Below are 22,002 nucleotides of genomic sequence, written 5' to 3' on the forward strand. Positions count from 1 at the left end.
TATTAATAATCAAAGTTATACAGAATATATTAGGAAAAATTAGAAATAATAATCCCAACTTTCATCAATTTTGCTACAATAATCCTAACTTTGGATTATTCTGGAATAATCCGAACTTTAGGGGGTGTTCTTTTTCTTCAACCCCAAACCGGTCAACAAAAGTCAATGACCTATAATATCAGGTCACTTGACATGTGTCAAACCCTGATTAGTCCATAAAAAATAAAAAAAAAATTTTAAAAAAAATTCAAACATCACCAACCACCTGACACGGCCAGCTTGCCCACCGGCCACCCTAACCACCACCTCACGGCCAGCTTGCCGCTCATTTGTCGCTGACCAGACGCGTGAAACAACCTCCACCGTCGCCGTCTCCCTTCCTCCCCGAAACACCCCTAATTCCCCCCGAATCCACCACCCCGAAACCCCGAATCCACCAACAAAACCCCTTCCCATTGCCAAAACACCCAACCGTTCCTCCCATCAGCCCGAAACCCTAAGCTGCTAGGGTTTTCGACGGTGGCGAGGATTTTTTGGGGGGTTTTCGACAGTGGGGAGGAGTTTTTAAGGGATTTTGACGGGAGTGGAGATGGATTTAAGCGGCGATTTGAGCGGAGGAGATCGGGAGAAAAGGAGAAACGGCGAGTGGGGAGGGGGAAACCGACGCAAGGAGAGGCGGGAAGGGGAATTAGCGTCGCCGTTTAGGGTTGAACTGGTGGTTTTTGGGGTTGGCTGGTGGTTTTCGGGATGTTGGCTGGTGGTTTTTGGGGTTGGCTGGTGGCTGGGATTTTGGGGTTTGGTTGGTTTTTTATTTTATTTTATTTTTTTAAAATTTATATTTATTTGTTTTTTTATTTTTTTATAATTTGTTTTAGCCAGTTTAATTGTGACACGTGTCACTTTTTTTAATTTTTTTTTACTCATTCAATCGGTTACCGGTTTTTGGGATTGAAGAAATAGAGGAACCCCCAAAGTTCGGATTATTCTAGAATAATTCAAAGTTGAGATTATTGTAGCAAAATTGATGAAAATTGGGATTATTATTTCTAATTTTTCCAATATATTAACATGTGTGTCAGTCAAAGTTTTAGGTAGGGTTTCTGCACCTACCTGCCCGTGTCTAGTGACATGGTACATTGGTACCGGCCTGGATCTTACCATATAAGAGCCGTTGAACATGTATGGGAAAGGTAGACAAATTGCAAAATAAAACAATAAATGGACATATCATATCATTATCATTAAGATATTAATTAAAACTTCCCTTAAACAAAAGATTATAATAAAACACATTAATTACAATATTAAATGAAATTATTCCCTGACACACCTGTTTAGAATATCACGCCAATAAAATTGTTTTGGTTTTAATCCTATCCAAATTCTATACTAATCTTTCTTCACCATTCTTATCTTTTTTACCCCCAATTAAAAAAAAACCCTATAATTTCGATCATTTTCTCAAGAACCCTAGATTTTATTTGATTTGATTTTTTTTTGCCGAATTCGATAATCTAATTTTCCGAATATCCCTGCTTCTACTACTGATTGAGCGATTTGCTCATAATTCTGCTAATTTTGAGGTAATGTCGCAATTTCATGAATCTTTGATTGTTGTGTTTTAGCATTGTTACTCAATCTGTAGTTTCTTTTGAAATTTATGATGCATTGCAGCATTGGTATGAAAGTTTTGCGTTATTTACTGAAATCGATTAATGTTTGTGATTCAGATTACTGATTGAATTTGGGCTTGGAATTTCATTGTTGACTTATTGATTTATTGTTTGGTAAGTTGATATTGTATCTTTAATTTGAATTGTTGATTTGATGAATGTATTGGGTTGTGTAAAATGCAAGATTTTTTGATGTTTTTGGATTTTTTTTTTCTTGGTTCAGATTATTGAATTGCATTGTTATTTGGGATTGATTTACGAGTGAATAAGTTGGTGAACTATCGAAAAGTCGAAGAAATAGCAAAATTTGCACAGGGGAGTTAGTGTTTTACATTGATGTGAGAAAGGGTACTGGGGAATAAGGCAATGAGAGGTCAATTTGTGGGTTTGAAGATACAATGACCACTAAGTCATTGGGATTACGTACCGGAAGTAATGGATCACTGCAATTACAGCAATCGAATGGCGTGTTGCAGAATCATACCTCCTATGTCTTCTCAAGGAAGTCATCGAAAGTGCAACTTTCAAGTTACAGGGAAAAGGAAAGGGAAAGGTGCATCCCATTTGTCTGCAGATACTTGTGCCGAGGAAAAGTTGGAATGGTGATACTGTTTGTCTTTGCCCTGCTGATTTTTGCTTCAGGCTTCTTTACAGTTAACAAAGGTTTGTTAAAGTCTGCTTATTTTACTTAATTATCCTTCAGTAATTGTGCTATTTAGCGACTTTGAGTTTGCGTTTGACTCCATTGTATGATCTATCTGTTGAACTAGTATATGTTGAACTAGTATATACTATGGTATACAAGCTGTCTGCATTTATATTTTACAGATGATTGAAAACTTTTCTTTTATTTTATACATGATAGTTTTCCTGCATTCTGTATCTTTCTCCGTTTCCCCTGTGAAATTTCTGCGTTGAACTATTCGGAGTTCTTGATTTTAAGACAAGATATTTTATCTGATGCATCCAAGATGATTGTAGCATTTCGTTGTGTGTTTGGCAATGGTGTAACCTTTTGAAGTTCTATGTGTAGATACGACTGGTAGCAACCATAAAGGTTTCCTTGAAGCTCTTCAAGAGACAAAAGTTCGTGGAATAAGTGTTATTAGTTCCCTATCTTCAACTCCTACATCAAAGAATCTTACGGATGGAGACAACTCAACATTACAGATTACTGGGAATAGGAACAGTGGAAAATCTCTTGCGTTTATCATAGATCCTGAGGTTCATCCATGCAAAAACTTCACTTTTCCCCCTCCTCCTCCACATAGCACTAAACGGATCGGACCAAGACGTAAGGCTCATGAATCTATTGTATATTAGCTCTCTTGATTTTTGCATAGAAGTTAGATTGAGTTTCTCAGTATTGATAAGCCATATGTTGATTGAACCCCTCTGGTCCATATAGCCCAAATGTATGATTGATTACATTCAACAAGTTATGAAATTCCTCTCTTTGCGCTTAATGTAGTTAATTGAGATAGAAAAATCACTGCAAAATTGGCAAAAGCACAAAGATACACACACACATATATATATATATATATATAAGATTGATGAAATTTGAATTCAATTAAAATCTATAGATTTTTTAGACAAATGGAAATCAATTATATGTACTTAAGCTTTCTACCCCCATTGAATTCTCAGTTGTCAATTTTTTCCCTCATTTTTGGATGTTGGTCAATGGTTAATGTTACTTTTCCTTTTATATGTACTAGCTTGTCCAGTATGTTATCTGCCAAACAAGCAAGCTGAAGCAAGTATGCCAAGCTTACCATCAGCATCTCCAGTGCTTCAGCATTTGACTTTTGTGCAAGAGGAGAACTCTACTAAAAGTGAAACTCATCGAGGTTCTGACTTTGGTGGATATCGTTCTTTGAAGCAGAGGAATGACTCTTTTGACATAATGGAGTCAATGACTGTACACTGTGGGTAAGTACTGGCCATTATAGATTATTTATAGAACACAATTTCTACTATACAAGAAAGTAGTCTTTCAATTGGTGACAAACACAGATAACTGATGTTGCTGTTTTTGTGTTACTTAAAGTGTTAAATCTAGATTAGATGACAATTTTGCTAGCCTTTTTGTATGATGATGTGTTCTTTTACAGGTTTGTTAACAGTAGTAGGCCTGGTCGTGGAGGTGGATTTGATATTGACGAAGAAGATCTTCCTGAGCTGGATAAGTATCATGATGTCATAGTTGCATCTGCAATATTCGGTACATATCTACATCTCCACGATTTGTAAAAACTGGCTGTGTATTATTCTTACTTTCCTTTGAAATTTGTGATATTCTGTAGGAAACTATGACGTTATACAAGAACCAGTAAATATTAGCGAGATTGCAAAGAAGCAAGTTCCATTCTATATGTTTATTGACGAGGAAACTGAAAATTACATGAAAAATAAGAGTATCTTAGATAACAGCAAGATGGTGGGCCTGTGGAGAATTATCGTTGTCCGTAATGTTCCATACACTGATGCGAGGCGCAATGGAAAGGTAGAAGCTGTAGAACATGCGACAGTGTATTTTTACTTGTCAATTTTGTAGAACACTTGAACATTTCAACATTAACTTGCAAAATGAATCTTAGAACAGTGATAGATATTCGAGTATTGTCAACATTTTTAGCCTTTTGCACTACCCAACTTATCTTTTCTCAGCTTGTCAACTATAGGATTTTAACCTTATAAAAACTAATTTTTCCATAGCTAAAAGCTAATATGATAACCTCTTGGTGAATTGCCTCTTTTAAGTTTTTCTTCCATCTGCTCATATCTGTTGATTCTATTAATACATGACCTGAATTATATAATTGAAGTGTGGTCAACAAAAAATCATATAGAACATGGCATCTTGTCTGAGATTCTCATTAGAGGAGTCTTCTCCCAGATAACTAAAGCTCCATTAAGTGCTTTCTTTGTGCCCCTTTTAATTGCTCTCTATCACTTTTTTTTTTTTTTTTTCTATCTGAAATCCAGAGTTAAGAAAGAAACCAGGGAGAGAGATAATTTGATGATTTCCTTTTCTATGTTATAATTGATAGCAATTAGGGATTCAGGAAAATGGGAGCTTTTTTTTTTTTTTTTTTTTTTTTTTTTGCAGACCAGGAAAATGGGAGCTTGTGAAATAGATAATTGATATCCTGGGATGGGGTTTATTGCCATGAGAATATATCACTAGTTCACTACCATGAGTATTTTACTGCTACCCTTTTTTGCAGTCTTTGGTCAGATGCACATTTTTAATAGTTGTTTACTTATGGGATTAAGGCTTTGATTGATTGATTGTTTACTTAACTTGAGTAGCCAATTTTAATACATAGTAGTTCTTAATCTCTTTCAAAAGTTAAATTTTAGGAAAACTTTGGTAAACAAAAAGTGTAGTCTGTATTTGAAGTAGCTAATGCAAATTACTACTTCCTCCGTTTCTTTTCACTTGCAACACAGCCTTGTGGCACATGTTTTGAGGTCGGGTTTATGTAATGTAAACGGATAAATTATTCATTATAATTTTTACAAATGATACTTAACCCTATTCTAATCTTCGTGTAAAAATTATATTGATAAAATCGTTCGTTTACCCTCACTAATCATCTCCTAAAACTGCGTGCCTAAAAGATGTGTTGCAAGTAAAAGAAAACGGAGGAAGTATTACTTAGAATAAAACCGGTTGCAGAAGAAAGTTTGGCACGGGGGGCCCACTTCCGTGCCTAGTTACTGCTTTCATTATGATTCTCTTTTTTAAGAGCTTTAGCATACTGTCAGAGTTCCCTTGGGCATATTCCTCTGGCAAGGTTCTGGACATCATTTTGCTGTTTGGGTCTTTGCTGATTTATGAAACTGTTATAGATTTTATATGTCTATACTATTTACAGTAGCTGTTTCACTTATGAGTGAATTAGCTGTCTTTTTCTCACCCAATGCTACTGCTGTGCACTTGAAGTGAGGTCTTGTAAATTGCAAACATTCTTACCTTTGGATTGACCGTAGAGCCAGCCTTTTGATATTCTTTTACAATCATCCATTGTTAATGCAAACCTTTATACATGCTCTCGATGGTGAAGCTCAGGCCATATTAGAAAGATTTAAATGACTTACCCTTTAATTATTTGATTTAATTTCCATAGTTTTAACGTTTGCACAATCTTGATCACTTAGTCAATCATTGATTTTATATTCAGTATATTTATTTTTAAAAGTCAAATTGCTTGCTTTAGCCATTGTCTGCTGTTCTTCCTCTAGTCAAAGTTATTTATGCCTCCTTCCTTTTCTTGCCGTTTCTGGGGAATGTATTGCACAGAGCAGAGTGAGCAATACAAGTAGTAGACTATTTAATTTTAAATTCTTGCTGATAAAGAATATGTTCTTTTGCAGGTTCCTAAGCTTCTATTGCACAGACTTTTTCCCAATGTCCGTTATTCAATATGGATTGATGGAAAACTTAAGCTTGTACGGGATCCTTATCAAGTTCTTGAAAGGTAATTGTATCTGCAATCAAAGACTTGTGCCCTCATTTTTCGGATTATGACATGTATATAAATAGTTTTTGGTATTACTGTGCTGTCATTGATAATAAACGTATTGGAAATGAAATTTGCTAATCATTTATTTTTTATATTGGAAATGAAGGCTATTATTGACAATATGCCAAACAACACTTGCTAAAAAAAATCTACCACTCTCTTTATGATAGGCAGCATAGTTAAAATATCAATACAAAATTTATATCCTGTTCTGCTTATGACTTTGATTCTGCTTGGCACCCATATTATGGCTCAATCTTACCATGAATTATCATCGATGAAAAAAGATATTATTTTTTAAGGAAATCCACACATTTTGGTATAGCAAATTAACCAACTAATCAGACTAATTTCATAAAGAGAGACACATTACCAAATCGCAATAACATCTACTGATTGGTGGCTGAGAATTGGAATAAATTTGCCACTCTTAGCATGAAAGATCTCTTTAGAGAAAAGAGAAAAGAAAGTAAATGGGCTTATAAGACTATTTGGAGTACTGAAACAGTAATTAATTTAACCCTTGTGGCCTTGTGTTGATGGAATATGTTCCAGACTGGCAGATCCCTGAGAAGCTTTCCTTCTACAAAAAGAATAAGCATAAACAAGAATGAGTAGTTTGCTGGTTTTGTCTCAAGTTCAATAATAGTAAGATTTTATTTGAAGTTGTAATGGTTTCATAGTTTGTGCATTCCATCCTCAATAATAAATTAAATTACATGAATGACTTGTTTAAGACCAAATATCATTGTATAAACGCAAGCATTTTCCTCCTATTTTTGATAGTGTTGCATTTTGTCAGTTATTATTTTTATTTTTTCCCGGACAGTCCATATGACGATTCATGTTAGCCGACCCCAAATCATTTTGGGACTAAAGCTTTGTTGTTTTTGTATCAAGAAAGTTAGTGTTTTCTGAATTAATAGGCGGAAGAGTGGTACCGGGTTAATGAGTACCTTTTAGAATAATATAAAACGAAATATTTTATGCAATTGCAATTATCTCAACAGATTGCGAAAGTAACTGGGTGTTTTTCTTTTTCCATCATCAGTATATGATTTGTCCAAATACCCTTTGCCTTTCTTACTGTCTCATGCTTTCAGTTAATATATGGCATTATCAGGTTCTTGTGGCGTGAGAATGCAACCTTTGCCATTTCAAGGCACTATACAAGATTTGATGTGTTTGTAGAAGCTGAGGCAAATAAAGCTGGGGGTAAATATAACAATGCCTCTATTGATGAGCAGATAAATTTTTATCGTGATGAGGGTTTGACCCCATATACTGAGACAAAATTTCCTATTACTAGTGGTGCGTAAGTCAATCTTGCTTTCATCTTCTTTTTCTAGTCTGGGGATTCCATTGTTTTTAACTTTAACTCATAATCAATAAATGGTTCCTTCTTTTTTCTTTTTCTCACCAATTTTCGAGAAGCAGTGAATTACTGTAATGAATGATTTTTTGCAGATGTTCCTGAGGGCTGTGTTATCGTTAGAGAGCACATTCCAATTACAAACTTATTTACCTGCTTGTGGTTCAATGAAGTTGATCGTTTTACTTCTAGAGATCAGCTAAGCTTTTCCACTGTTCGTGACAAAATAATGTCAAAAGTTAGCTGGAGTGTTTACATGTTTCTTGATTGTGAAAGACGGAACTTTGTCATACAGGTAATCACATCATAATATAAGATAGTCTGATCACTGTAGGAAGCCATGATATATGTTGGCTGCTGGTGTGTGTTATCTAATATTTATCGTATTTGCCTACCAATTTAAAAACTAATGATATATAAACAATGTTAAGGTTAATTATCAATTTTTTGGAAGTTTTGCGTTTATGCAAATTTTACCAGCATGGTGTTGGGCTCTCTTCCTGAAAACAACTAACATGCTAGAGTATGCGTTTGATTATAAAGAGTGACTAAGATCCCAAATTCATGTTTTTGCTGAATTTTATGACTTAATCAATGTGCAGGCATACCATAGAGGAGTTTTAAAAAATCGGCCCCCGCCACTACCTCGTAGAGTCATAGTACGTCGAGAACCATCTATACGAATGTCGCCAACTATAAATAGAGAAGTTGGGAGGAAAATTCCGTCAAAGCGTGGAAAAGATAGAAAGTCTGGTTCAAGGCGTCACCGCAAAGTTGTTGCAGGTAGCAGGGACAGCAATTTTTCCTAAGGGGTTGTTCTATTATGTCTTTCTCTTGCTTCCTTTATAACTTTTGGCCCACTTGACCACAATATAACCTTGAAATTGAATTTTTTTGCACTTTGAATCCATTACAACATGATTCATCAACAGTATAGATAGAAGACTAGAAATACTGCTTGTAGGACAATTAGGAAGAAAAGCAAAAGCGAACCCATTTGGTTGCATCGATTTGTCAATATCGAACTCACAATTTTCCTCTTCTTGTAAATACATTTTAATGAAATTATTTCATACAAGTTTCTCTGATCTAAGTTCATGTGTGATGTTATTGTGACTACTTATTGCTTGGCTCTTTATTTATTTATTTTTGAATATGAGACACAGATCAATGCCATTTTTCTATATTTGGTTTAAAATCTACATTCTAGTGTATATAATCTAATTTTTACCATGAACTTGAGCTTAAGGTGTGTTCTTAGCCTTATTTAGTACTGTAATATTTACATAATTTTACCAATGTCCTTTTCTAGTACCTTTTTTTGTACTTTTCTTGGAGTTATCATTAGTTGTGACAGTACCAGATATTCTATCTAGGGATTTTTTTGTGCTTATCGAGGTGTATGTGTGAGAGGGGGCTGATTCTGTACTCACTCTAAGAAACCAGTACATTCTCACAATATTTGTCTTTTTTATTTAAAAGCTCAACCTCATTATTCAACAATGGATTATGACAATCTCCGTTTTACGTTTGTTGTCATCAATGACAAACATGGCAATGTTTTGCTAGGTTATTTTCACATCCATCTTCTTTCCATATTCCCCTGAATTTCAACTTCAGTCCTTGGCCATGATAATCACCTTAACAACGCTACGGTCTATGTTACTTGGACTCGGATACCCATGTGCGACACGGATACGTGTCCAAGTATTTGACCTAACTATTTTGTGAATATTTTCCATGATTTTGAACTAAAATGAAGTGCCTAAGTGTCAAACCCATCTTCGAGTGTCAAGGGGTCCAACACGGATACGTGAGGTGAAATGAAGAGTTTGAGTAATATACACTACGGTTGTTTTCAGTATAATATTCTGGATTGGTAATCCAAACATAGTCACCATCTACAACGAAACCGATGTCTCAGTGTTCTACTTGCACCATAACCACCAAATTTTCGCTATCTGCAATAGTCCTGCAATACATACTTATCACCTGGGTGCCTGCCACTGTTGTTTCACATGATGGCTTCACTGCTTTCTCTTCTATGGTTTCGGACATGAAGTGCTGCCGGCTTAACCTTACTGTCAAGCGTGGCAGACAAAGGTGGGATTATTACTTGCCCTCGGAGCTCGAGTTGACGTGCAACCATATTGAGGTCCGTCGTCTTCTGGCTGGGCTTAGTGATTCCATCCCTTGCGTGGTCTATTGGAAAGTCATTGAATTTAAGGCGTACATGTTATTTTATTTTTCTGCTTCACTTTTTTTGCCATGTGGTAGATTTAAGAACGGATTGATGAAGTTTAAACATGGTGTAATCTGATTGTTCAAGTAGTCTCCATTCAGGTCTATTATTAGTTAAGAGTAGCTTATTATGGAGTGAAACAATTTAAAGTTTTCAACCCATCTAATTTCAAAGCAAGTCTATTCAAGGGTGTTCACTTTCATGTATGAGTTGGACCTTTCAAGTTTGGTCCATTTTGTCAAGTCTATCTGTAAGATTGAGAGTCGAGACTCTCAATTCCTTTTGAGTTATTCCTTCTTTTCGTTCAAATTCATTCAATTTAAAAATCTTCTATAATCTTTTATCCCGTTTAGACCTGGTTATTGGGCGGGTTGGGTTAGGGTCGGTGCAGGTCGGTTGCGGGTCAGTGTCAAAGAGGGTCGCATTTTATAGGGTCAATATAGGGTCGGGCCAATGCGGGTCGATAATAGGTGGGCCTACAAAATATCAATTAAAATAAATATTGGACAAAGCCATTATTAAATACATATGAATACAAATTAATCTATATAATTATTTTTACATTATGTATTTTCTTTATCAACTAAATTGGAAAAACATGTTGGCCCTATATTGACCCTACCCAATAAGGGTCCTGTCCATTAATAGCCCTGTCCATTAAAAGTCCTATAAGCTTGGCCCTGACCCTATTATCATTGGGTTACCCTGTCCAATAACCACCTCTAATCCCGTTATATGAGTCCAATTGGATAAACCCAATATCTCTTCCTAAGGAGCCTTATTTGTTTCTCTTGAGCACACGGTTTTAGTAAAACTGGTATGGTGGAGTTTTATTAAATACTTAAATAGGTAAAATATATTGAAAGAATGCAGTGAGAAACTCAAAATAATGTTGTGGAAAGAGATAGTAAGGACTATTCAATCCAATATGATGTGGTTTTAAAATGTTAGAGAAGCAATACAATATTAGAAGGAATAATACCCAAATTGAAATTTGGTCTATCTACCCTCATCTTTCAAGACTGTATATCATGAATATGTGGGATAGAGGAAATGATGCAAATGTTATTGAAGTTATAACTTTATCATTCTCATATTGAATAATAAAATATCTATCATCATATTCATCAATTCAACATCTATACTACTGTAATATATTAAAAAGTTCCATTTCTATTGCTAGACATTAAACAAGTGACCATGCAAATGAAAAACAACAATATTTTTGACAATCTATCATTCCAATATGCCATCATTAAAATTTTATAAGAAAATGTGACATCATTAATTAATGTTGTACAATAAAAGGTATAAAGTCTTACGAACAATGCATATCTTTAAAAGTGTTAGACAAGTAAATATCTATGTGTAATCTCTCCGATGTTTGATAAGTGTTACACTTTGACTTTTTTCACTATTCACATAATAGTTTTAACTTGATTAAATAACTAATATATAAAAACAAATGTTATTGTATAATACACTGTTGGATTTGTTGCAATGTATATTTTCATGATATCAACTGTCCTATGATTTAACTAACATATAATTAGATAAATGAATTGTCAAAGTCGTGTCTCAAGACTCTTGAAATGCGTGTTTGGTCTAAGTCAAAATACGGAGAGAGTAATACACTATACTTTGTAACAAGCAAAACATGACCTCAATTCAGTGCAGAAACTATGTTAATATAAACTAATTTTTCTATAGGACAAGCATTATGTGAGATGATTTAGATGATATCTTTTTGTTGCAAGCAGTTGGTACTTTAATGTTGTTTAGTCATTCATGATTCATGATCCGTAATTCAAGATTGTGCATTTTCGTGAGGTTTTAATAAGCCACTGAATTATTATTTTGCCCTTGATGTAATTAGTTGAGATAAAGAGTATTTGTTGCTTATAGATAATCAAATCCTCCACATTTTTTGTTTATTCAAAGTTGTGTAAAGTGAAAAGGTAAAGTGTACGATCATATATTTGTCTTTTAGGAATGGAGTAAAATTAGACTTGATCAAACCAAGCCAACACAACATGACCTGATTTTCCAAAAAAAAATTAATGGGTTTAGGCAATTTGATAAATCCATTTCTAGTTAAAATTTTTGCTCGAAAAGTATGTTATTTTTAGACCAAAGGCTTGGCCCGAATTGGGCCTGTTTTTTGGACAAAGCTTAGGTCGGCATGGCCTATAATGACCTCTAAATATAATAGAAAGATATTGTAAAAGATTATACCGTATTAAGGGTATGTTCTGTTCACCTTTTTTCACTTATTTCAGGTGCAGTAAATTCAGATAAGTTCAATTAAGTTCAAATCAGGTTTAATAAGTTCTGATAAGGGTTATCTAAGTACAAATTACAACTAAAATAAGTTTTAATAAGGTTTAATAAGTTCAGGTAAGTTCATATAAGTTAAGATAAGTTCGGATCGGTAATATTTAGGTGAATAGAACACACCTTAATGATCAAGGATGATTTTTTTGACAAGAACAATCAAGGATGATATAGCAGTAACTATAGAAAATCTGTGGATTTGATTATAGGTTATCAATCCATGGTTGGTAGTAAAAATAGAGATCCATCAACTTTTTTTTTTTTTGGTAAAGAAAAGACTATTGGCTCATTGCAATTATTCTTATTGTAGGGTGAAATAACAAATTTATGGATCCAATGCCGACATACCAAATATACAAATATCTTCTACATTGTACATTTAATTATTTCTATCTATTTAATTATTACTTCTACTTGTATAAAATTAATCAATATAGTCTTCCAAGATCCAAAATGCAATCGTTTTCTAAAAGAGGGAACCAAATAGCCAGTGCCACCAAATCAAATTAATATCAAAATCAAAGAGATGGCCCCTTCAATCAATTTTCCATCCTCATCCCTATATTTTAATATTATCATGTTTTATGTCATATAAATCTTTTTCTTTGACCATAATTTATAACACCCTAACATTAATTAATTATTAAATTAATACTTAATTATAGTAAATCTCTTTAATTAGAAGTTTAGAACAAACACCATTAACCTTGATACCAAATCCAAATTCATTAAATCCCCATTTTTTTTTTCCTGATTTCTTCTCCAACCCATTTAACTTCTAACGTGCAAAAACTCTTTCATGCTCCCTTCAATTTTCTTAAATGCAGAATATTTGTTTGTGGGTCCAAGATTAAAGGTTTCAGTATTTTCTTCTTCTCTCTTCTAGTATTATAAGTTGAATTAATGGTTGATTAAACTTGTTGAAGTTATATTTCTTGATCAAGTTGTAATCTTTAGGTGCTTAATTTTTCTGGGTTTTGATCAATTGGTTTTGAATTGCTCTTATTTGTGCATATAATTGTAGAAATGTAAAATTGATTTTAGGGTTTATAGGGTTTTGTGATTATAATAATTAATCTCTGTTGGGATTGGTAATTGGAAATTTGGAATGAAATGGGTATATTTTAGGAATTCAGCTGATTAATCTTGGGGTTTAAGAAAGAGGGATTGAATAATTTGTGTTAGAGGTTGAAGATTAAGTTTTGGTGTTGTTGAATTAATTTGGTGGAAAGTTGGATAATTCAAAACTTAAGGGTTTTTAGAAAATGGGTTCTTCTGGTTTTCCTGTAATATGTCTTCTACACTCAGTAATTGCTCTTGCTTGTGGAGCTATGATGATGTTTTACACGAAAGAAATCGCGGTATTTGGTCATGGTAAAGAAATTGGTAGTAAACTTCAAGGATCAACTCCTCATGATGAGCTATTGATCCAAACATCTGAATCATTTTCTGGGTTGCTTCTGTTTGTGATTGGATTCCTTCTGTTTATGGTTGCATTTGTTAAGGACAATAAGTTTCAGAGCTTTTTTGCCAAGGGATGTGTGCTCCTACACCTTTTGATGGCTGTTTGGAGAGTATACTTTGAGACGAATGTCGAGGATCTTGCTCATGATTTGCCTAGGCAGGTTGTTGGGGATGTTGCATTAGCACTTTCATGGGTTTTCTTTCTCCTCTATTCGTGGCGAGAGAAGTATGATTAAGTGTAATGGTGATGGGGGTAGTGCAAAGTATTTTTTTTCGAGCTTTTACAATGGAAATTGCTGATCAGTACAACTATTTCGCTTTCTTTGATGGCTTTCTTCAGTGATCCTAAGGATTAAATTTGGAGATCAACTTCGACTAATGAATTCTCACAAGGTTTTTTAATGCTTTATGTGCTAATTCAGTCTTGAATTAGGGTCAAATTATTGTAAAAGTGAGCTCAAATGCCAGTTTCATGTGCTACCCTGGTACCACATCCTGAATAAAACTGGTCTGTGTGTTATTGAGTGCCCTTTCCCTTAAAAAAAGAAAAAAACTTGTCTATAACTGCGAGCATATTATCTTTTAAATCTATCCAATATGTACAGCACACAATGTAAATTTCGTAAATTAATGTCACTTATCATTGTAAGTATTGTTTGGTTGATATATGATATGATCTTATACGCATGACAATCTGCACTCTCCTGTTAGTTCTGCACTTAATGGTTGTTATTATAGAATCTTTCAATGTCTTATTACCAGCATAATTTGATTCCTCTGTTGATATTGGAAGACCTATGATCATATCAAAACTAACAGCTGAAATCTTGCTCTTTTAGCAAGTAGGAGGAGCTCATTATAGGCAGTATACGAGACAAATTATATTCTCCATATACTGCTAAATAGTCTTAACTTGTAAAAGAGAAGTTTTTCTGATGCTGAAGTATGCATCTTTGAATGACTACTATTAAAGCTCAGTAATCTTCGATGTTACAGTTTGATACGTCCTAATGTGGTGAGGTAAATCACCTGTGGTGCTAGTAGTCCTTTGGAAATTCGGATTTGTCCAGTGCTTTGTCCAGGTACAATCTCCATGCTTCAGATATTTTGATGGTGTTCAAATCAAGGTTTGCCAGTACATTAGACGTTTCCACAAGTGGATTACGTGCCATTTTTTTCTTACACTAGTTCGGGGCTTCAGGCTGCTGGCCATTCCATGGGTGACACAGCGAATGTGAAACACAGGAACACCCTCTTCTACTGATTATGCCTGTTATCTGATGGATGTTCAATAGAAGGTTGGGATGCTTTTCGAACCGGGTGTTTTGGTTCCCCTGTTTGTCTGTTTGATATAGGATGGCTAATGGGGGCTGTGATTGTATCAAAACTTAGAGCTGTATTTTGCTCGTGTAGGCTTATAGCAAGAAGAAAGATAATTTTAATTTTCAACACTATTCTTTTACCTATAAAGAAGAGTCCACAATATAAAAGTGTTCAACGTGCATTTATAAAGGCTATAAAGCTTATAACGGAGATTTCCCTAATATTACTGAAACAAAATAAATTTTCATTATGCACCGATTTAAAAACAAATTTCCAAAATACTGTTCGTGTCAGATTGGTCTTTGGTTCAGCCTAAAACCTCTAATGTCATTACTGAAATCCGGTGTCTTCGTTTAGCAGATGCTCTCTCCTACCTACTTACACTCTGTGCTATTCTAATGTGTCAATTAAATGGGAATGGAGGGAGTAATTAGTAATGAGTCTAATGACTCTAATAAATGGATATGATCCATATGAATATCAAAAGTCGTACTTGTCAATTGTCAATGAGTCAGGAAGTACTGTATATCTGTTTGGGCTGGACTAGATGAATTCATGAATTGTTCATATAATTGGGCTTTAAGTACATTTTAATTATTGGGTCAAACTTTATTACGTAATTACCCACTAACCCAAAAAAAATAAAATCACAAGTACATACGATATTGCGGAGTACACCAGTACAATTTGTACAAACGCCCGAAAATAAAACACGTCGTTTCTGAAATTTCTTTGAATTCTTTCTCCTTTCAACAATTCAACCTTTGCCGTTTTCCACTATTCTGCTCTTCAACTCCATCCTCCTTCTTCTGCTAAATTCTAAGGTATCATCTTCTTCAATTCTTTAACCACTTTGTTTTTAAGATTTTGAATTTCTAACAAAAAAACCAGTTAATTTATCCAATTTAATTGCTGCAACAATTGGGTGTTCTTGAATAAGAAGAAAAAGGGAGCTTTTCAAACATAAATCCAATTTATTTTATGAATTTGGTCATATTTATGATTTATGTTACTGAGTCAAAGTTATTTGTTAAACCCTTATTTTAATTTTTCACTTTACTGTTGTATTGCTAGTGTTACATTAGATTGGAGTAATTTAAGTTTAGCTATTTTGATTTATAGATTATAAGAGGAACTTAAATTATACCCATTTCTTGTTTATTTCTGATTCTAATTTGGAATTTTCAGAATTATAGGGGAATACCAGAATTAGTATACAAATTTGTGAGAAATGTGGATTGAATGTTTTGTATGTGTCTTTCTGATCAGGGTTTTAATCATGGGAGGAGTTGCATCCTCTAGTAATGGTGTGCCGGTAGAACAAAAGAACCCAGAAACGGTTTCGAAAGCTTCCGAGCAAGATCAAAAGCCGAAAAAGAAGATATGTTGTGCTTGCCCTGAAACTAAGAAGCTGAGAGATGAATGTATAGTACAGAATGGGGAAGATGCGTGTACTAAGTGGATCGAGGCGCATAAGCAATGCCTTCGGGCTGAGGGATTTAATGTTTGATGAAGAATTGGAATTGGATGTTTCGAGTTCATGAAATTTTGCGAAATAGGTAGTTCTTTTTTCGGGTTATACACTTGTTGATCACATTTATGTGAATAAAAGGTATCAAAACTATTTGAGATGAGTATGTTGTCTTGCAGTTAGATATCATATTTTTGTGAAAGAATTATTGAAATTGATCATATAGACATGTCAAGATATTGTATGCTACAAATTGCATTCTTGTTGATAAATTTAATTGGATGGTCTGACTCTTCAATCTGATAATTGCTGACTTTGCTGTGAGGTCTTGGTCAACTTGTGCAGTTATTGTGTTATCGTAATTTATCGTGTGATTTTATTGTCCATGATTTATCAGGATCGCAGGCAGAGGTTTATTGCTGTTATAAAAGTATGTTTTGTTTGCATTTCATGTAGCCGAGCTGCCAAAGGGATTGATTGGTTATCAGTTTATCACTTATTAAAGTCACAGGATTACTGTTGTCAAATGTATATGTTGTTTGTATGATGTTGTACGATGTGCCAAGTAGAACTGTAGACATGTTAATATGGTTTACTGTAAGGAATTTGGGGGGATGCAGGCTTGAAGTAAAGCTCTTTTTTCAAGGGTCAAGTCCTCTTAAGCATAGAGTTTATAACAGTTTATTAGTGACTCAATTCAATGAGCAAATTGATTATGACATGAGCTGTTAGAGAGAACAATCAATAGATCTGAGGACTAGTAATGGTTAGAGACTCGAATTGTTGTTTTGTTGGTGTTCAGAAGTTGGCTGCTTGATGAGGAACCATCTTATATATAGAAGTTAAAAGCTGAAGAGCAGCTTAGTTGAAAATATATATTGTTATAATGATTTTTTTGGCCACATCAATTGGGCCGTCTCACCCAAATATACTTGTTGGCACCTCAAATATGAGAGACCAAGCATCCATATTAAGTTGCAACCAAACTATTCTTCAGTTAGTGGACGCAGAGGAAGTTTTAGGCGTTCAATCATTTGGCATCAATATGAGTGTAATTTTGGCTTGAGAGATTTTGGAATATTGGTAGTTCTTTTTTGGTTGATTCATTTCCTGAGATCACAATTATGTGAATGATAGGTATCCAAACTGTTTTCGATGAACATGTTGGTCTTGAAGCAAGATGTCAGACCTGTAGACTCTTGCCACCTTTGTGATGGATTATAAGGAATTGAGGGTATAGACATTTTAAGATGTAGTATACTACTATACTACATTACGCGTTGCTCTTCCTTATTATGATCCATGATTTTAACTATATGGTCTAATTTTTCTGTTTGACATTTGACAATTGCCATGAGGTCTAGATATAGTTATGCAGTAATTATGGTCTCATTTCTTTTTAGCGGGTAATCATTGCTTTGGATTTTCTTAACTATAGCTATTAGCTAGGGTAGTGGATACTCATTGCTTTGGATTTTTTTAACTGTAACTACTAGCTAGGGTATATTGCTGTTAGATAATGTTTTGTTAGCATCTTAAGTAGCTTAGCTGCCTAACTGCTATATGTTACCAATGTCCTTCAAGTGAAGGTGGCTTCATTCAGTGTTTGGAAGCTACTTGGTGGTCACAGGGTTTCTATCTTTAAATGCCATGTGATGATGTTGAACAATATGCTGAGTAGAAGTTATAACATAATTCAGTTAAAGGGATTTAATAGGACTGGTTTGAAGTAGAGAGCTCTCTACAAGAACCTAATGTTGCTCAAGAACAGAGTTAATTACATACTTCGTATTATTAGTGACTTTTAGCCAATTATAAGCAATATGATAATGGCATAAGCTATTAGAGTGAGTATCAATGGACTGCCCAAGGGCTAGCGGATGGTTGGAACCTCAATTTGGTGATAAACTGATAATGTCCCGTAGATTTCCTGATGAAGAATTAAATACTTCGTAGTTAAAACTCGGAATTTGAAATTTCTAGTTAGTTAAGCAAGATCAATAACCATAGAGAGTCTTTGGGTTATTCTTCGTATATGCTAATTTCATATAAGGAAAGATGACTGAAGTCAGATTGTTGTGATAAAAGCTTATACAGAAATAGAAGCAGATTGGGAGGTAAACTACATTGCCACTTTGGCTGCTATGTAAACTCTCCCTATTATGTTCTCCGATGAGAAGCTTACTTAAGGTCAGAAACGAAATTTAGGAAAAGCTGTGTTGCAGTCTTGGTTATGTCAATAGGAAATACCAAGATCTGAAAGCTTTTGAGTTCTTCTATGAACACTTTAAATGGGTTAAGACAGAAGAAGCGGTCTGGGATCTTACTACCAGACCCGGATAAGATTTCATTTGTTGGACCATCATATATTGTAAATCATCTTTTCTTTAAATGTAACACAGATCATATTGTTAGGTGAAAGTTCTTAGTTATTTTTGTGGAGCATCACTACTTTGCTAGTAGGAGATGGAACTTTGTGAAATAGATTAGATGGTTTATAAAACACTATTAGCCGGAAGATGTATGATAAGAGTTGGAAAAGTTGTGTTTGCTGCATCAGTTTAACAAGGCATGGAAAGAAAGTAATACTTGAGGTTTTCATGGTAGCTTGCCTACTTATTAAACATAATCAAATAATCTTTGGTTGAGTAATACCTTTCTCCCTTTGCCCCTAGTCATGGGACGGTTCACTTTGGGCAAGAATTATGGTAGCCAAGTCAGACACTTAGATGCGTGTTCATGTCAGATTTGAGTACCCGAGTGTGACTAACATAAATCCCAGGAGGTTACCCCTGGATTTTGATCTTTTTTTTTTTACTCCTGTAATTGTTCTTTATGATTTTGTGGGTGGCTTGTTACTATATTCAGGAAGATGTTACTGACAAAGGACAGAGCAAATAGGAAGAAAAGACTACATGACCATCTACAACTGTGGTAGATCCATTGTTAAATTCATTTTGCGACCATCTGTCCCAATTCTTTGGGGGCATCTTAATTTTCTCAGTCTTTTAATGCTAAGCTGCAAATAAATTATGTCTTGTAACGTTAAGTAGATCTTAACTTTTCATAATTTTAGGTTCATCTACAGTTGTGACACAGAGTTTGTTCATGATGACTAGAAAATTGATTGTTTGGCATCATTTTAAGTGTATAATATCCTTCTGTGCTTAGTTGAATAAGAAAAAGAAAAAAGAAAAAAAAAAAAGGCTCAAAAATAGTTGTGTATTAGAGAAAAATTAAGCTGGAATAAACAGCAAAATATACTACAATGATATTAGAAGCCCATATGAATACAGGACACAAACGTGATCCTCAGGTGTCGTAAACAAAGTTAAACATATTTCTGTGCATAGAAATATGTCTCTTATTGAAGTACTATATCATCTATAAATAGCTTTTATATATATCCAGATCATATGAGCTACTATAGGTAAGTAGTAGGTGCTCAGTGAGGACCGCACTTGCAGTCAACGCATCGGCAGTTGCTGCCGCACTTGCAACCATCCTCGGGACCCTCGGTCATCATGAACTCCGAGTACCTGCAATGTAATGACCATATTGTTTGTTAATCGATGTGGGGTTGTACATGGAAAAAACCGAATCAAGCCATTGAACTTACTCAGTCTCGGTGACCACAAAACCATATTGGTTTCCCTTCTTCCTGCAAGGACAGTGAAAGAGTTGTCAATCATAATTTGAAAGGAATTTCGTTATGCTTTCAGAAAACTAAGTAAAACAGAACTTACACACACTGGCTCCTGTCAGCACAGTCGCAGTTTCCGCACTTGTCTGCCATTGTTGATTGAGAGTGAAAGACTACAAGTTTTGGGATTCAGCGGCGTATGTCTGTTAGTTGCTTTTAATTTGAATTTGTGCAACTCAGGTCGGTATTTATAAAGAAAGAGCTAGCTTAGGTTTAGGTTCGATATACAGGGGTTGCTCTAAGAGGAGCAACACGACACGTAAGAGAGGCACCATTCAAAGGGAATCCGATGAATTGATGGTTTTAAGATGGTGGTACCCTCCCAATGTGGGGGGTTTTTGGCATTCTATTCTTCTCTCGAGTCTTATGTTATCTTTTCTTTTATGGGATCGATCAATCGTTTTCTTATCATCTTTTTTGCGAGTTCTGCAGCTTACACTTGGAGCTTGAGACGAATTAAACTGTGTCGAGTTGTGATAAATCAAGCTCCAATAATCGATCAACCTTAATAACGTTAGTTTGTTATTTTGGGGGTGTATCATGATTTGCAGAAGTCTTAATTTGCTAAAATTAACACACTGTTTTCAATTAATGTTGAAATCCACCTATAATTGTCTATTGAAGAAAAAACGAGTACATGTCTACACAAATAATTTACGTATTTGGATACATATTCTAATTTTTATGCATAAAATCCTTTTTCCTTTAATTTCTATGCATTTGTAAATGTAGTTGATCATTATTTGTCACCCGAAATTAAATTGTCTATTTTGTAACTATTGAACAGTTTTAAGGATCGATAGTGGCCTGGTATTTCTCTTTTATTGAGTGAAAGGGCAAGCAATTTTGTCCTTCGAAAGTGTCAACTTGGACTTGGGAACAACTCTTGATCGTGTATGCATCGCCAATTACCCTCCATTGCACTTTTTTTTTTATTTTTTTATTATATCCAAGGAACCTATAAGAATTGATCAAAGCTAGCTAGTAAGAATTAAGTAATTAACCGAGGAGGGAACTAGGGCATAGAGACAAATATGAGAGCATTTACGTGTCATATTATGAGCCATTATTGACAAAATTTCAATTCATCAATACATGTACTTCTGTATGTTCAAGAACTAACACCTCATAAAAACTTATACGTAATCTTAATCAACAGATGCTCTTTAAAAAAGCCGTTTATAAGATTGTGCCCATGGCATATATGAGAGATCATATTGCTGAGAAAGGAAACTAAGAAATGGACAATAGAATCAGAATAACTTACTTTTTTTTTGCTTGTGAAAGGATGAAATTTTAGATTGAAAAGTAGATAACAAAAAGCCCCTTTAATTAATTTTGGATGGCTAACATTACAATTGCTTGTAGTTGTAGCCATGAGCCATGGCCGAGCATCTTTGATGTGGAAAGTTTAGTCTAGTCTACACTTTTATGGTCATATGGTGCAACCTTTTTTATCCATGCAAAAACAAACAAAATCAAAGTAGTACAAAATTATGGAGTTATTGTCACATCTATATTATCAAGTGCTCAATCTATAATATTCTTCCTATCAAGTCTATGTCATATTAAAGCCATTTGGATGAATGCTTAGCTTCTTCATAAGAATCTAAAGCTTTAGCAATTGTAGTGGTTCAGCCAACTTGTTACCAAAGTGAGTCTAGATATCGAAACGTCGTGTACTTCCTTGTTGTGTTATGGATTTGTTTGATTGTCGGTTCGTTAGGTTGTTCATTTAGTTTGTTTGACTAGCTGATCCGCGTTTAATTTAGTATGGTTGCCATCGATTTTTCAATTATAGTCAAAGAAATTTACTAAAATCGATGGTTATTTATTTATTAGTTTTTTTAAGTTCATTACTGATTTTTTTTGGCAAAACAACCAA

General features: G+C 34.4%; 2 protein-coding genes and 1 long non-coding RNA gene across 3 annotated transcripts; 2 read left to right on the top strand and 1 right to left on the bottom strand.

Moving 5' to 3' along the window:
- Positions 1 to 1,363: 1,363 nt before the first annotated feature.
- On the top strand, positions 1,364 to 8,660 carry LOC145604651 (putative hexosyltransferase MUCI70). Its single transcript, XM_081660558.1, has 11 exons — positions 1,364 to 1,583; positions 1,731 to 1,787; positions 1,897 to 2,336; positions 2,707 to 2,967; positions 3,395 to 3,608; positions 3,791 to 3,900; positions 3,983 to 4,182; positions 6,060 to 6,163; positions 7,332 to 7,519; positions 7,676 to 7,875; positions 8,183 to 8,660. Exons 3-11 carry the CDS (start codon positions 2,072 to 2,074, stop codon positions 8,387 to 8,389), a joined length of 1,749 nt encoding a protein of 582 aa, XP_081516684.1. The 5' UTR covers positions 1,364 to 1,583; positions 1,731 to 1,787; positions 1,897 to 2,071; the 3' UTR covers positions 8,390 to 8,660.
- Positions 8,661 to 13,025: 4,365 nt separating this feature from the next.
- On the top strand, positions 13,026 to 14,307 carry LOC145605307 (uncharacterized). The gene has a single exon (XM_081661345.1). The coding sequence runs from the start codon at positions 13,422 to 13,424 to the stop codon at positions 13,854 to 13,856; it is 435 nt and encodes a 144-aa protein (XP_081517471.1). The 5' UTR covers positions 13,026 to 13,421; the 3' UTR covers positions 13,857 to 14,307.
- Positions 14,308 to 19,619: 5,312 nt separating this feature from the next.
- Positions 19,620 to 20,287, bottom strand: LOC145605526 (uncharacterized). The gene is made up of 3 exons (XR_014105089.1): positions 20,161 to 20,287; positions 20,034 to 20,075; positions 19,620 to 19,953 (listed from the first exon to the last, which is right to left on the bottom strand). It is a non-coding gene; the product is annotated as an uncharacterized LOC145605526 (long non-coding RNA).
- Between the last annotated feature and the right edge of the window lie 1,715 nt (positions 20,288 to 22,002).

Source organism: Chenopodium album, chromosome 22 (assembly GCF_948465745.1).
Source record: "Chenopodium album chromosome 22, dcCheAlbu1.1, whole genome shotgun sequence".
Classification (NCBI taxonomy): domain Eukaryota; kingdom Viridiplantae; phylum Streptophyta; class Magnoliopsida; order Caryophyllales; family Amaranthaceae; genus Chenopodium; species Chenopodium album.

Excerpts from the sequence above, each read along its gene's own strand:
- LOC145604651 (XM_081660558.1), top strand. The coding sequence starts at position 2,072 with ATGACCACTAAGTCATTGGGATTACGTACCGGAAGTAATGGATCACTG. Across the intron at positions 6,164-7,331 it reads CCTTATCAAGTTCTTGAAAG|GTTCTTGTGGCGTGAGAATG; the intron begins GTAATTGTATCT and ends TGGCATTATCAG. Across the intron at positions 7,520-7,675 it reads AAAATTTCCTATTACTAGTG|ATGTTCCTGAGGGCTGTGTT; the intron begins GTGCGTAAGTCA and ends GATTTTTTGCAG.
- LOC145605307 (XM_081661345.1), top strand. The coding sequence starts at position 13,422 with ATGGGTTCTTCTGGTTTTCCTGTAATATGTCTTCTACACTCAGTAATT.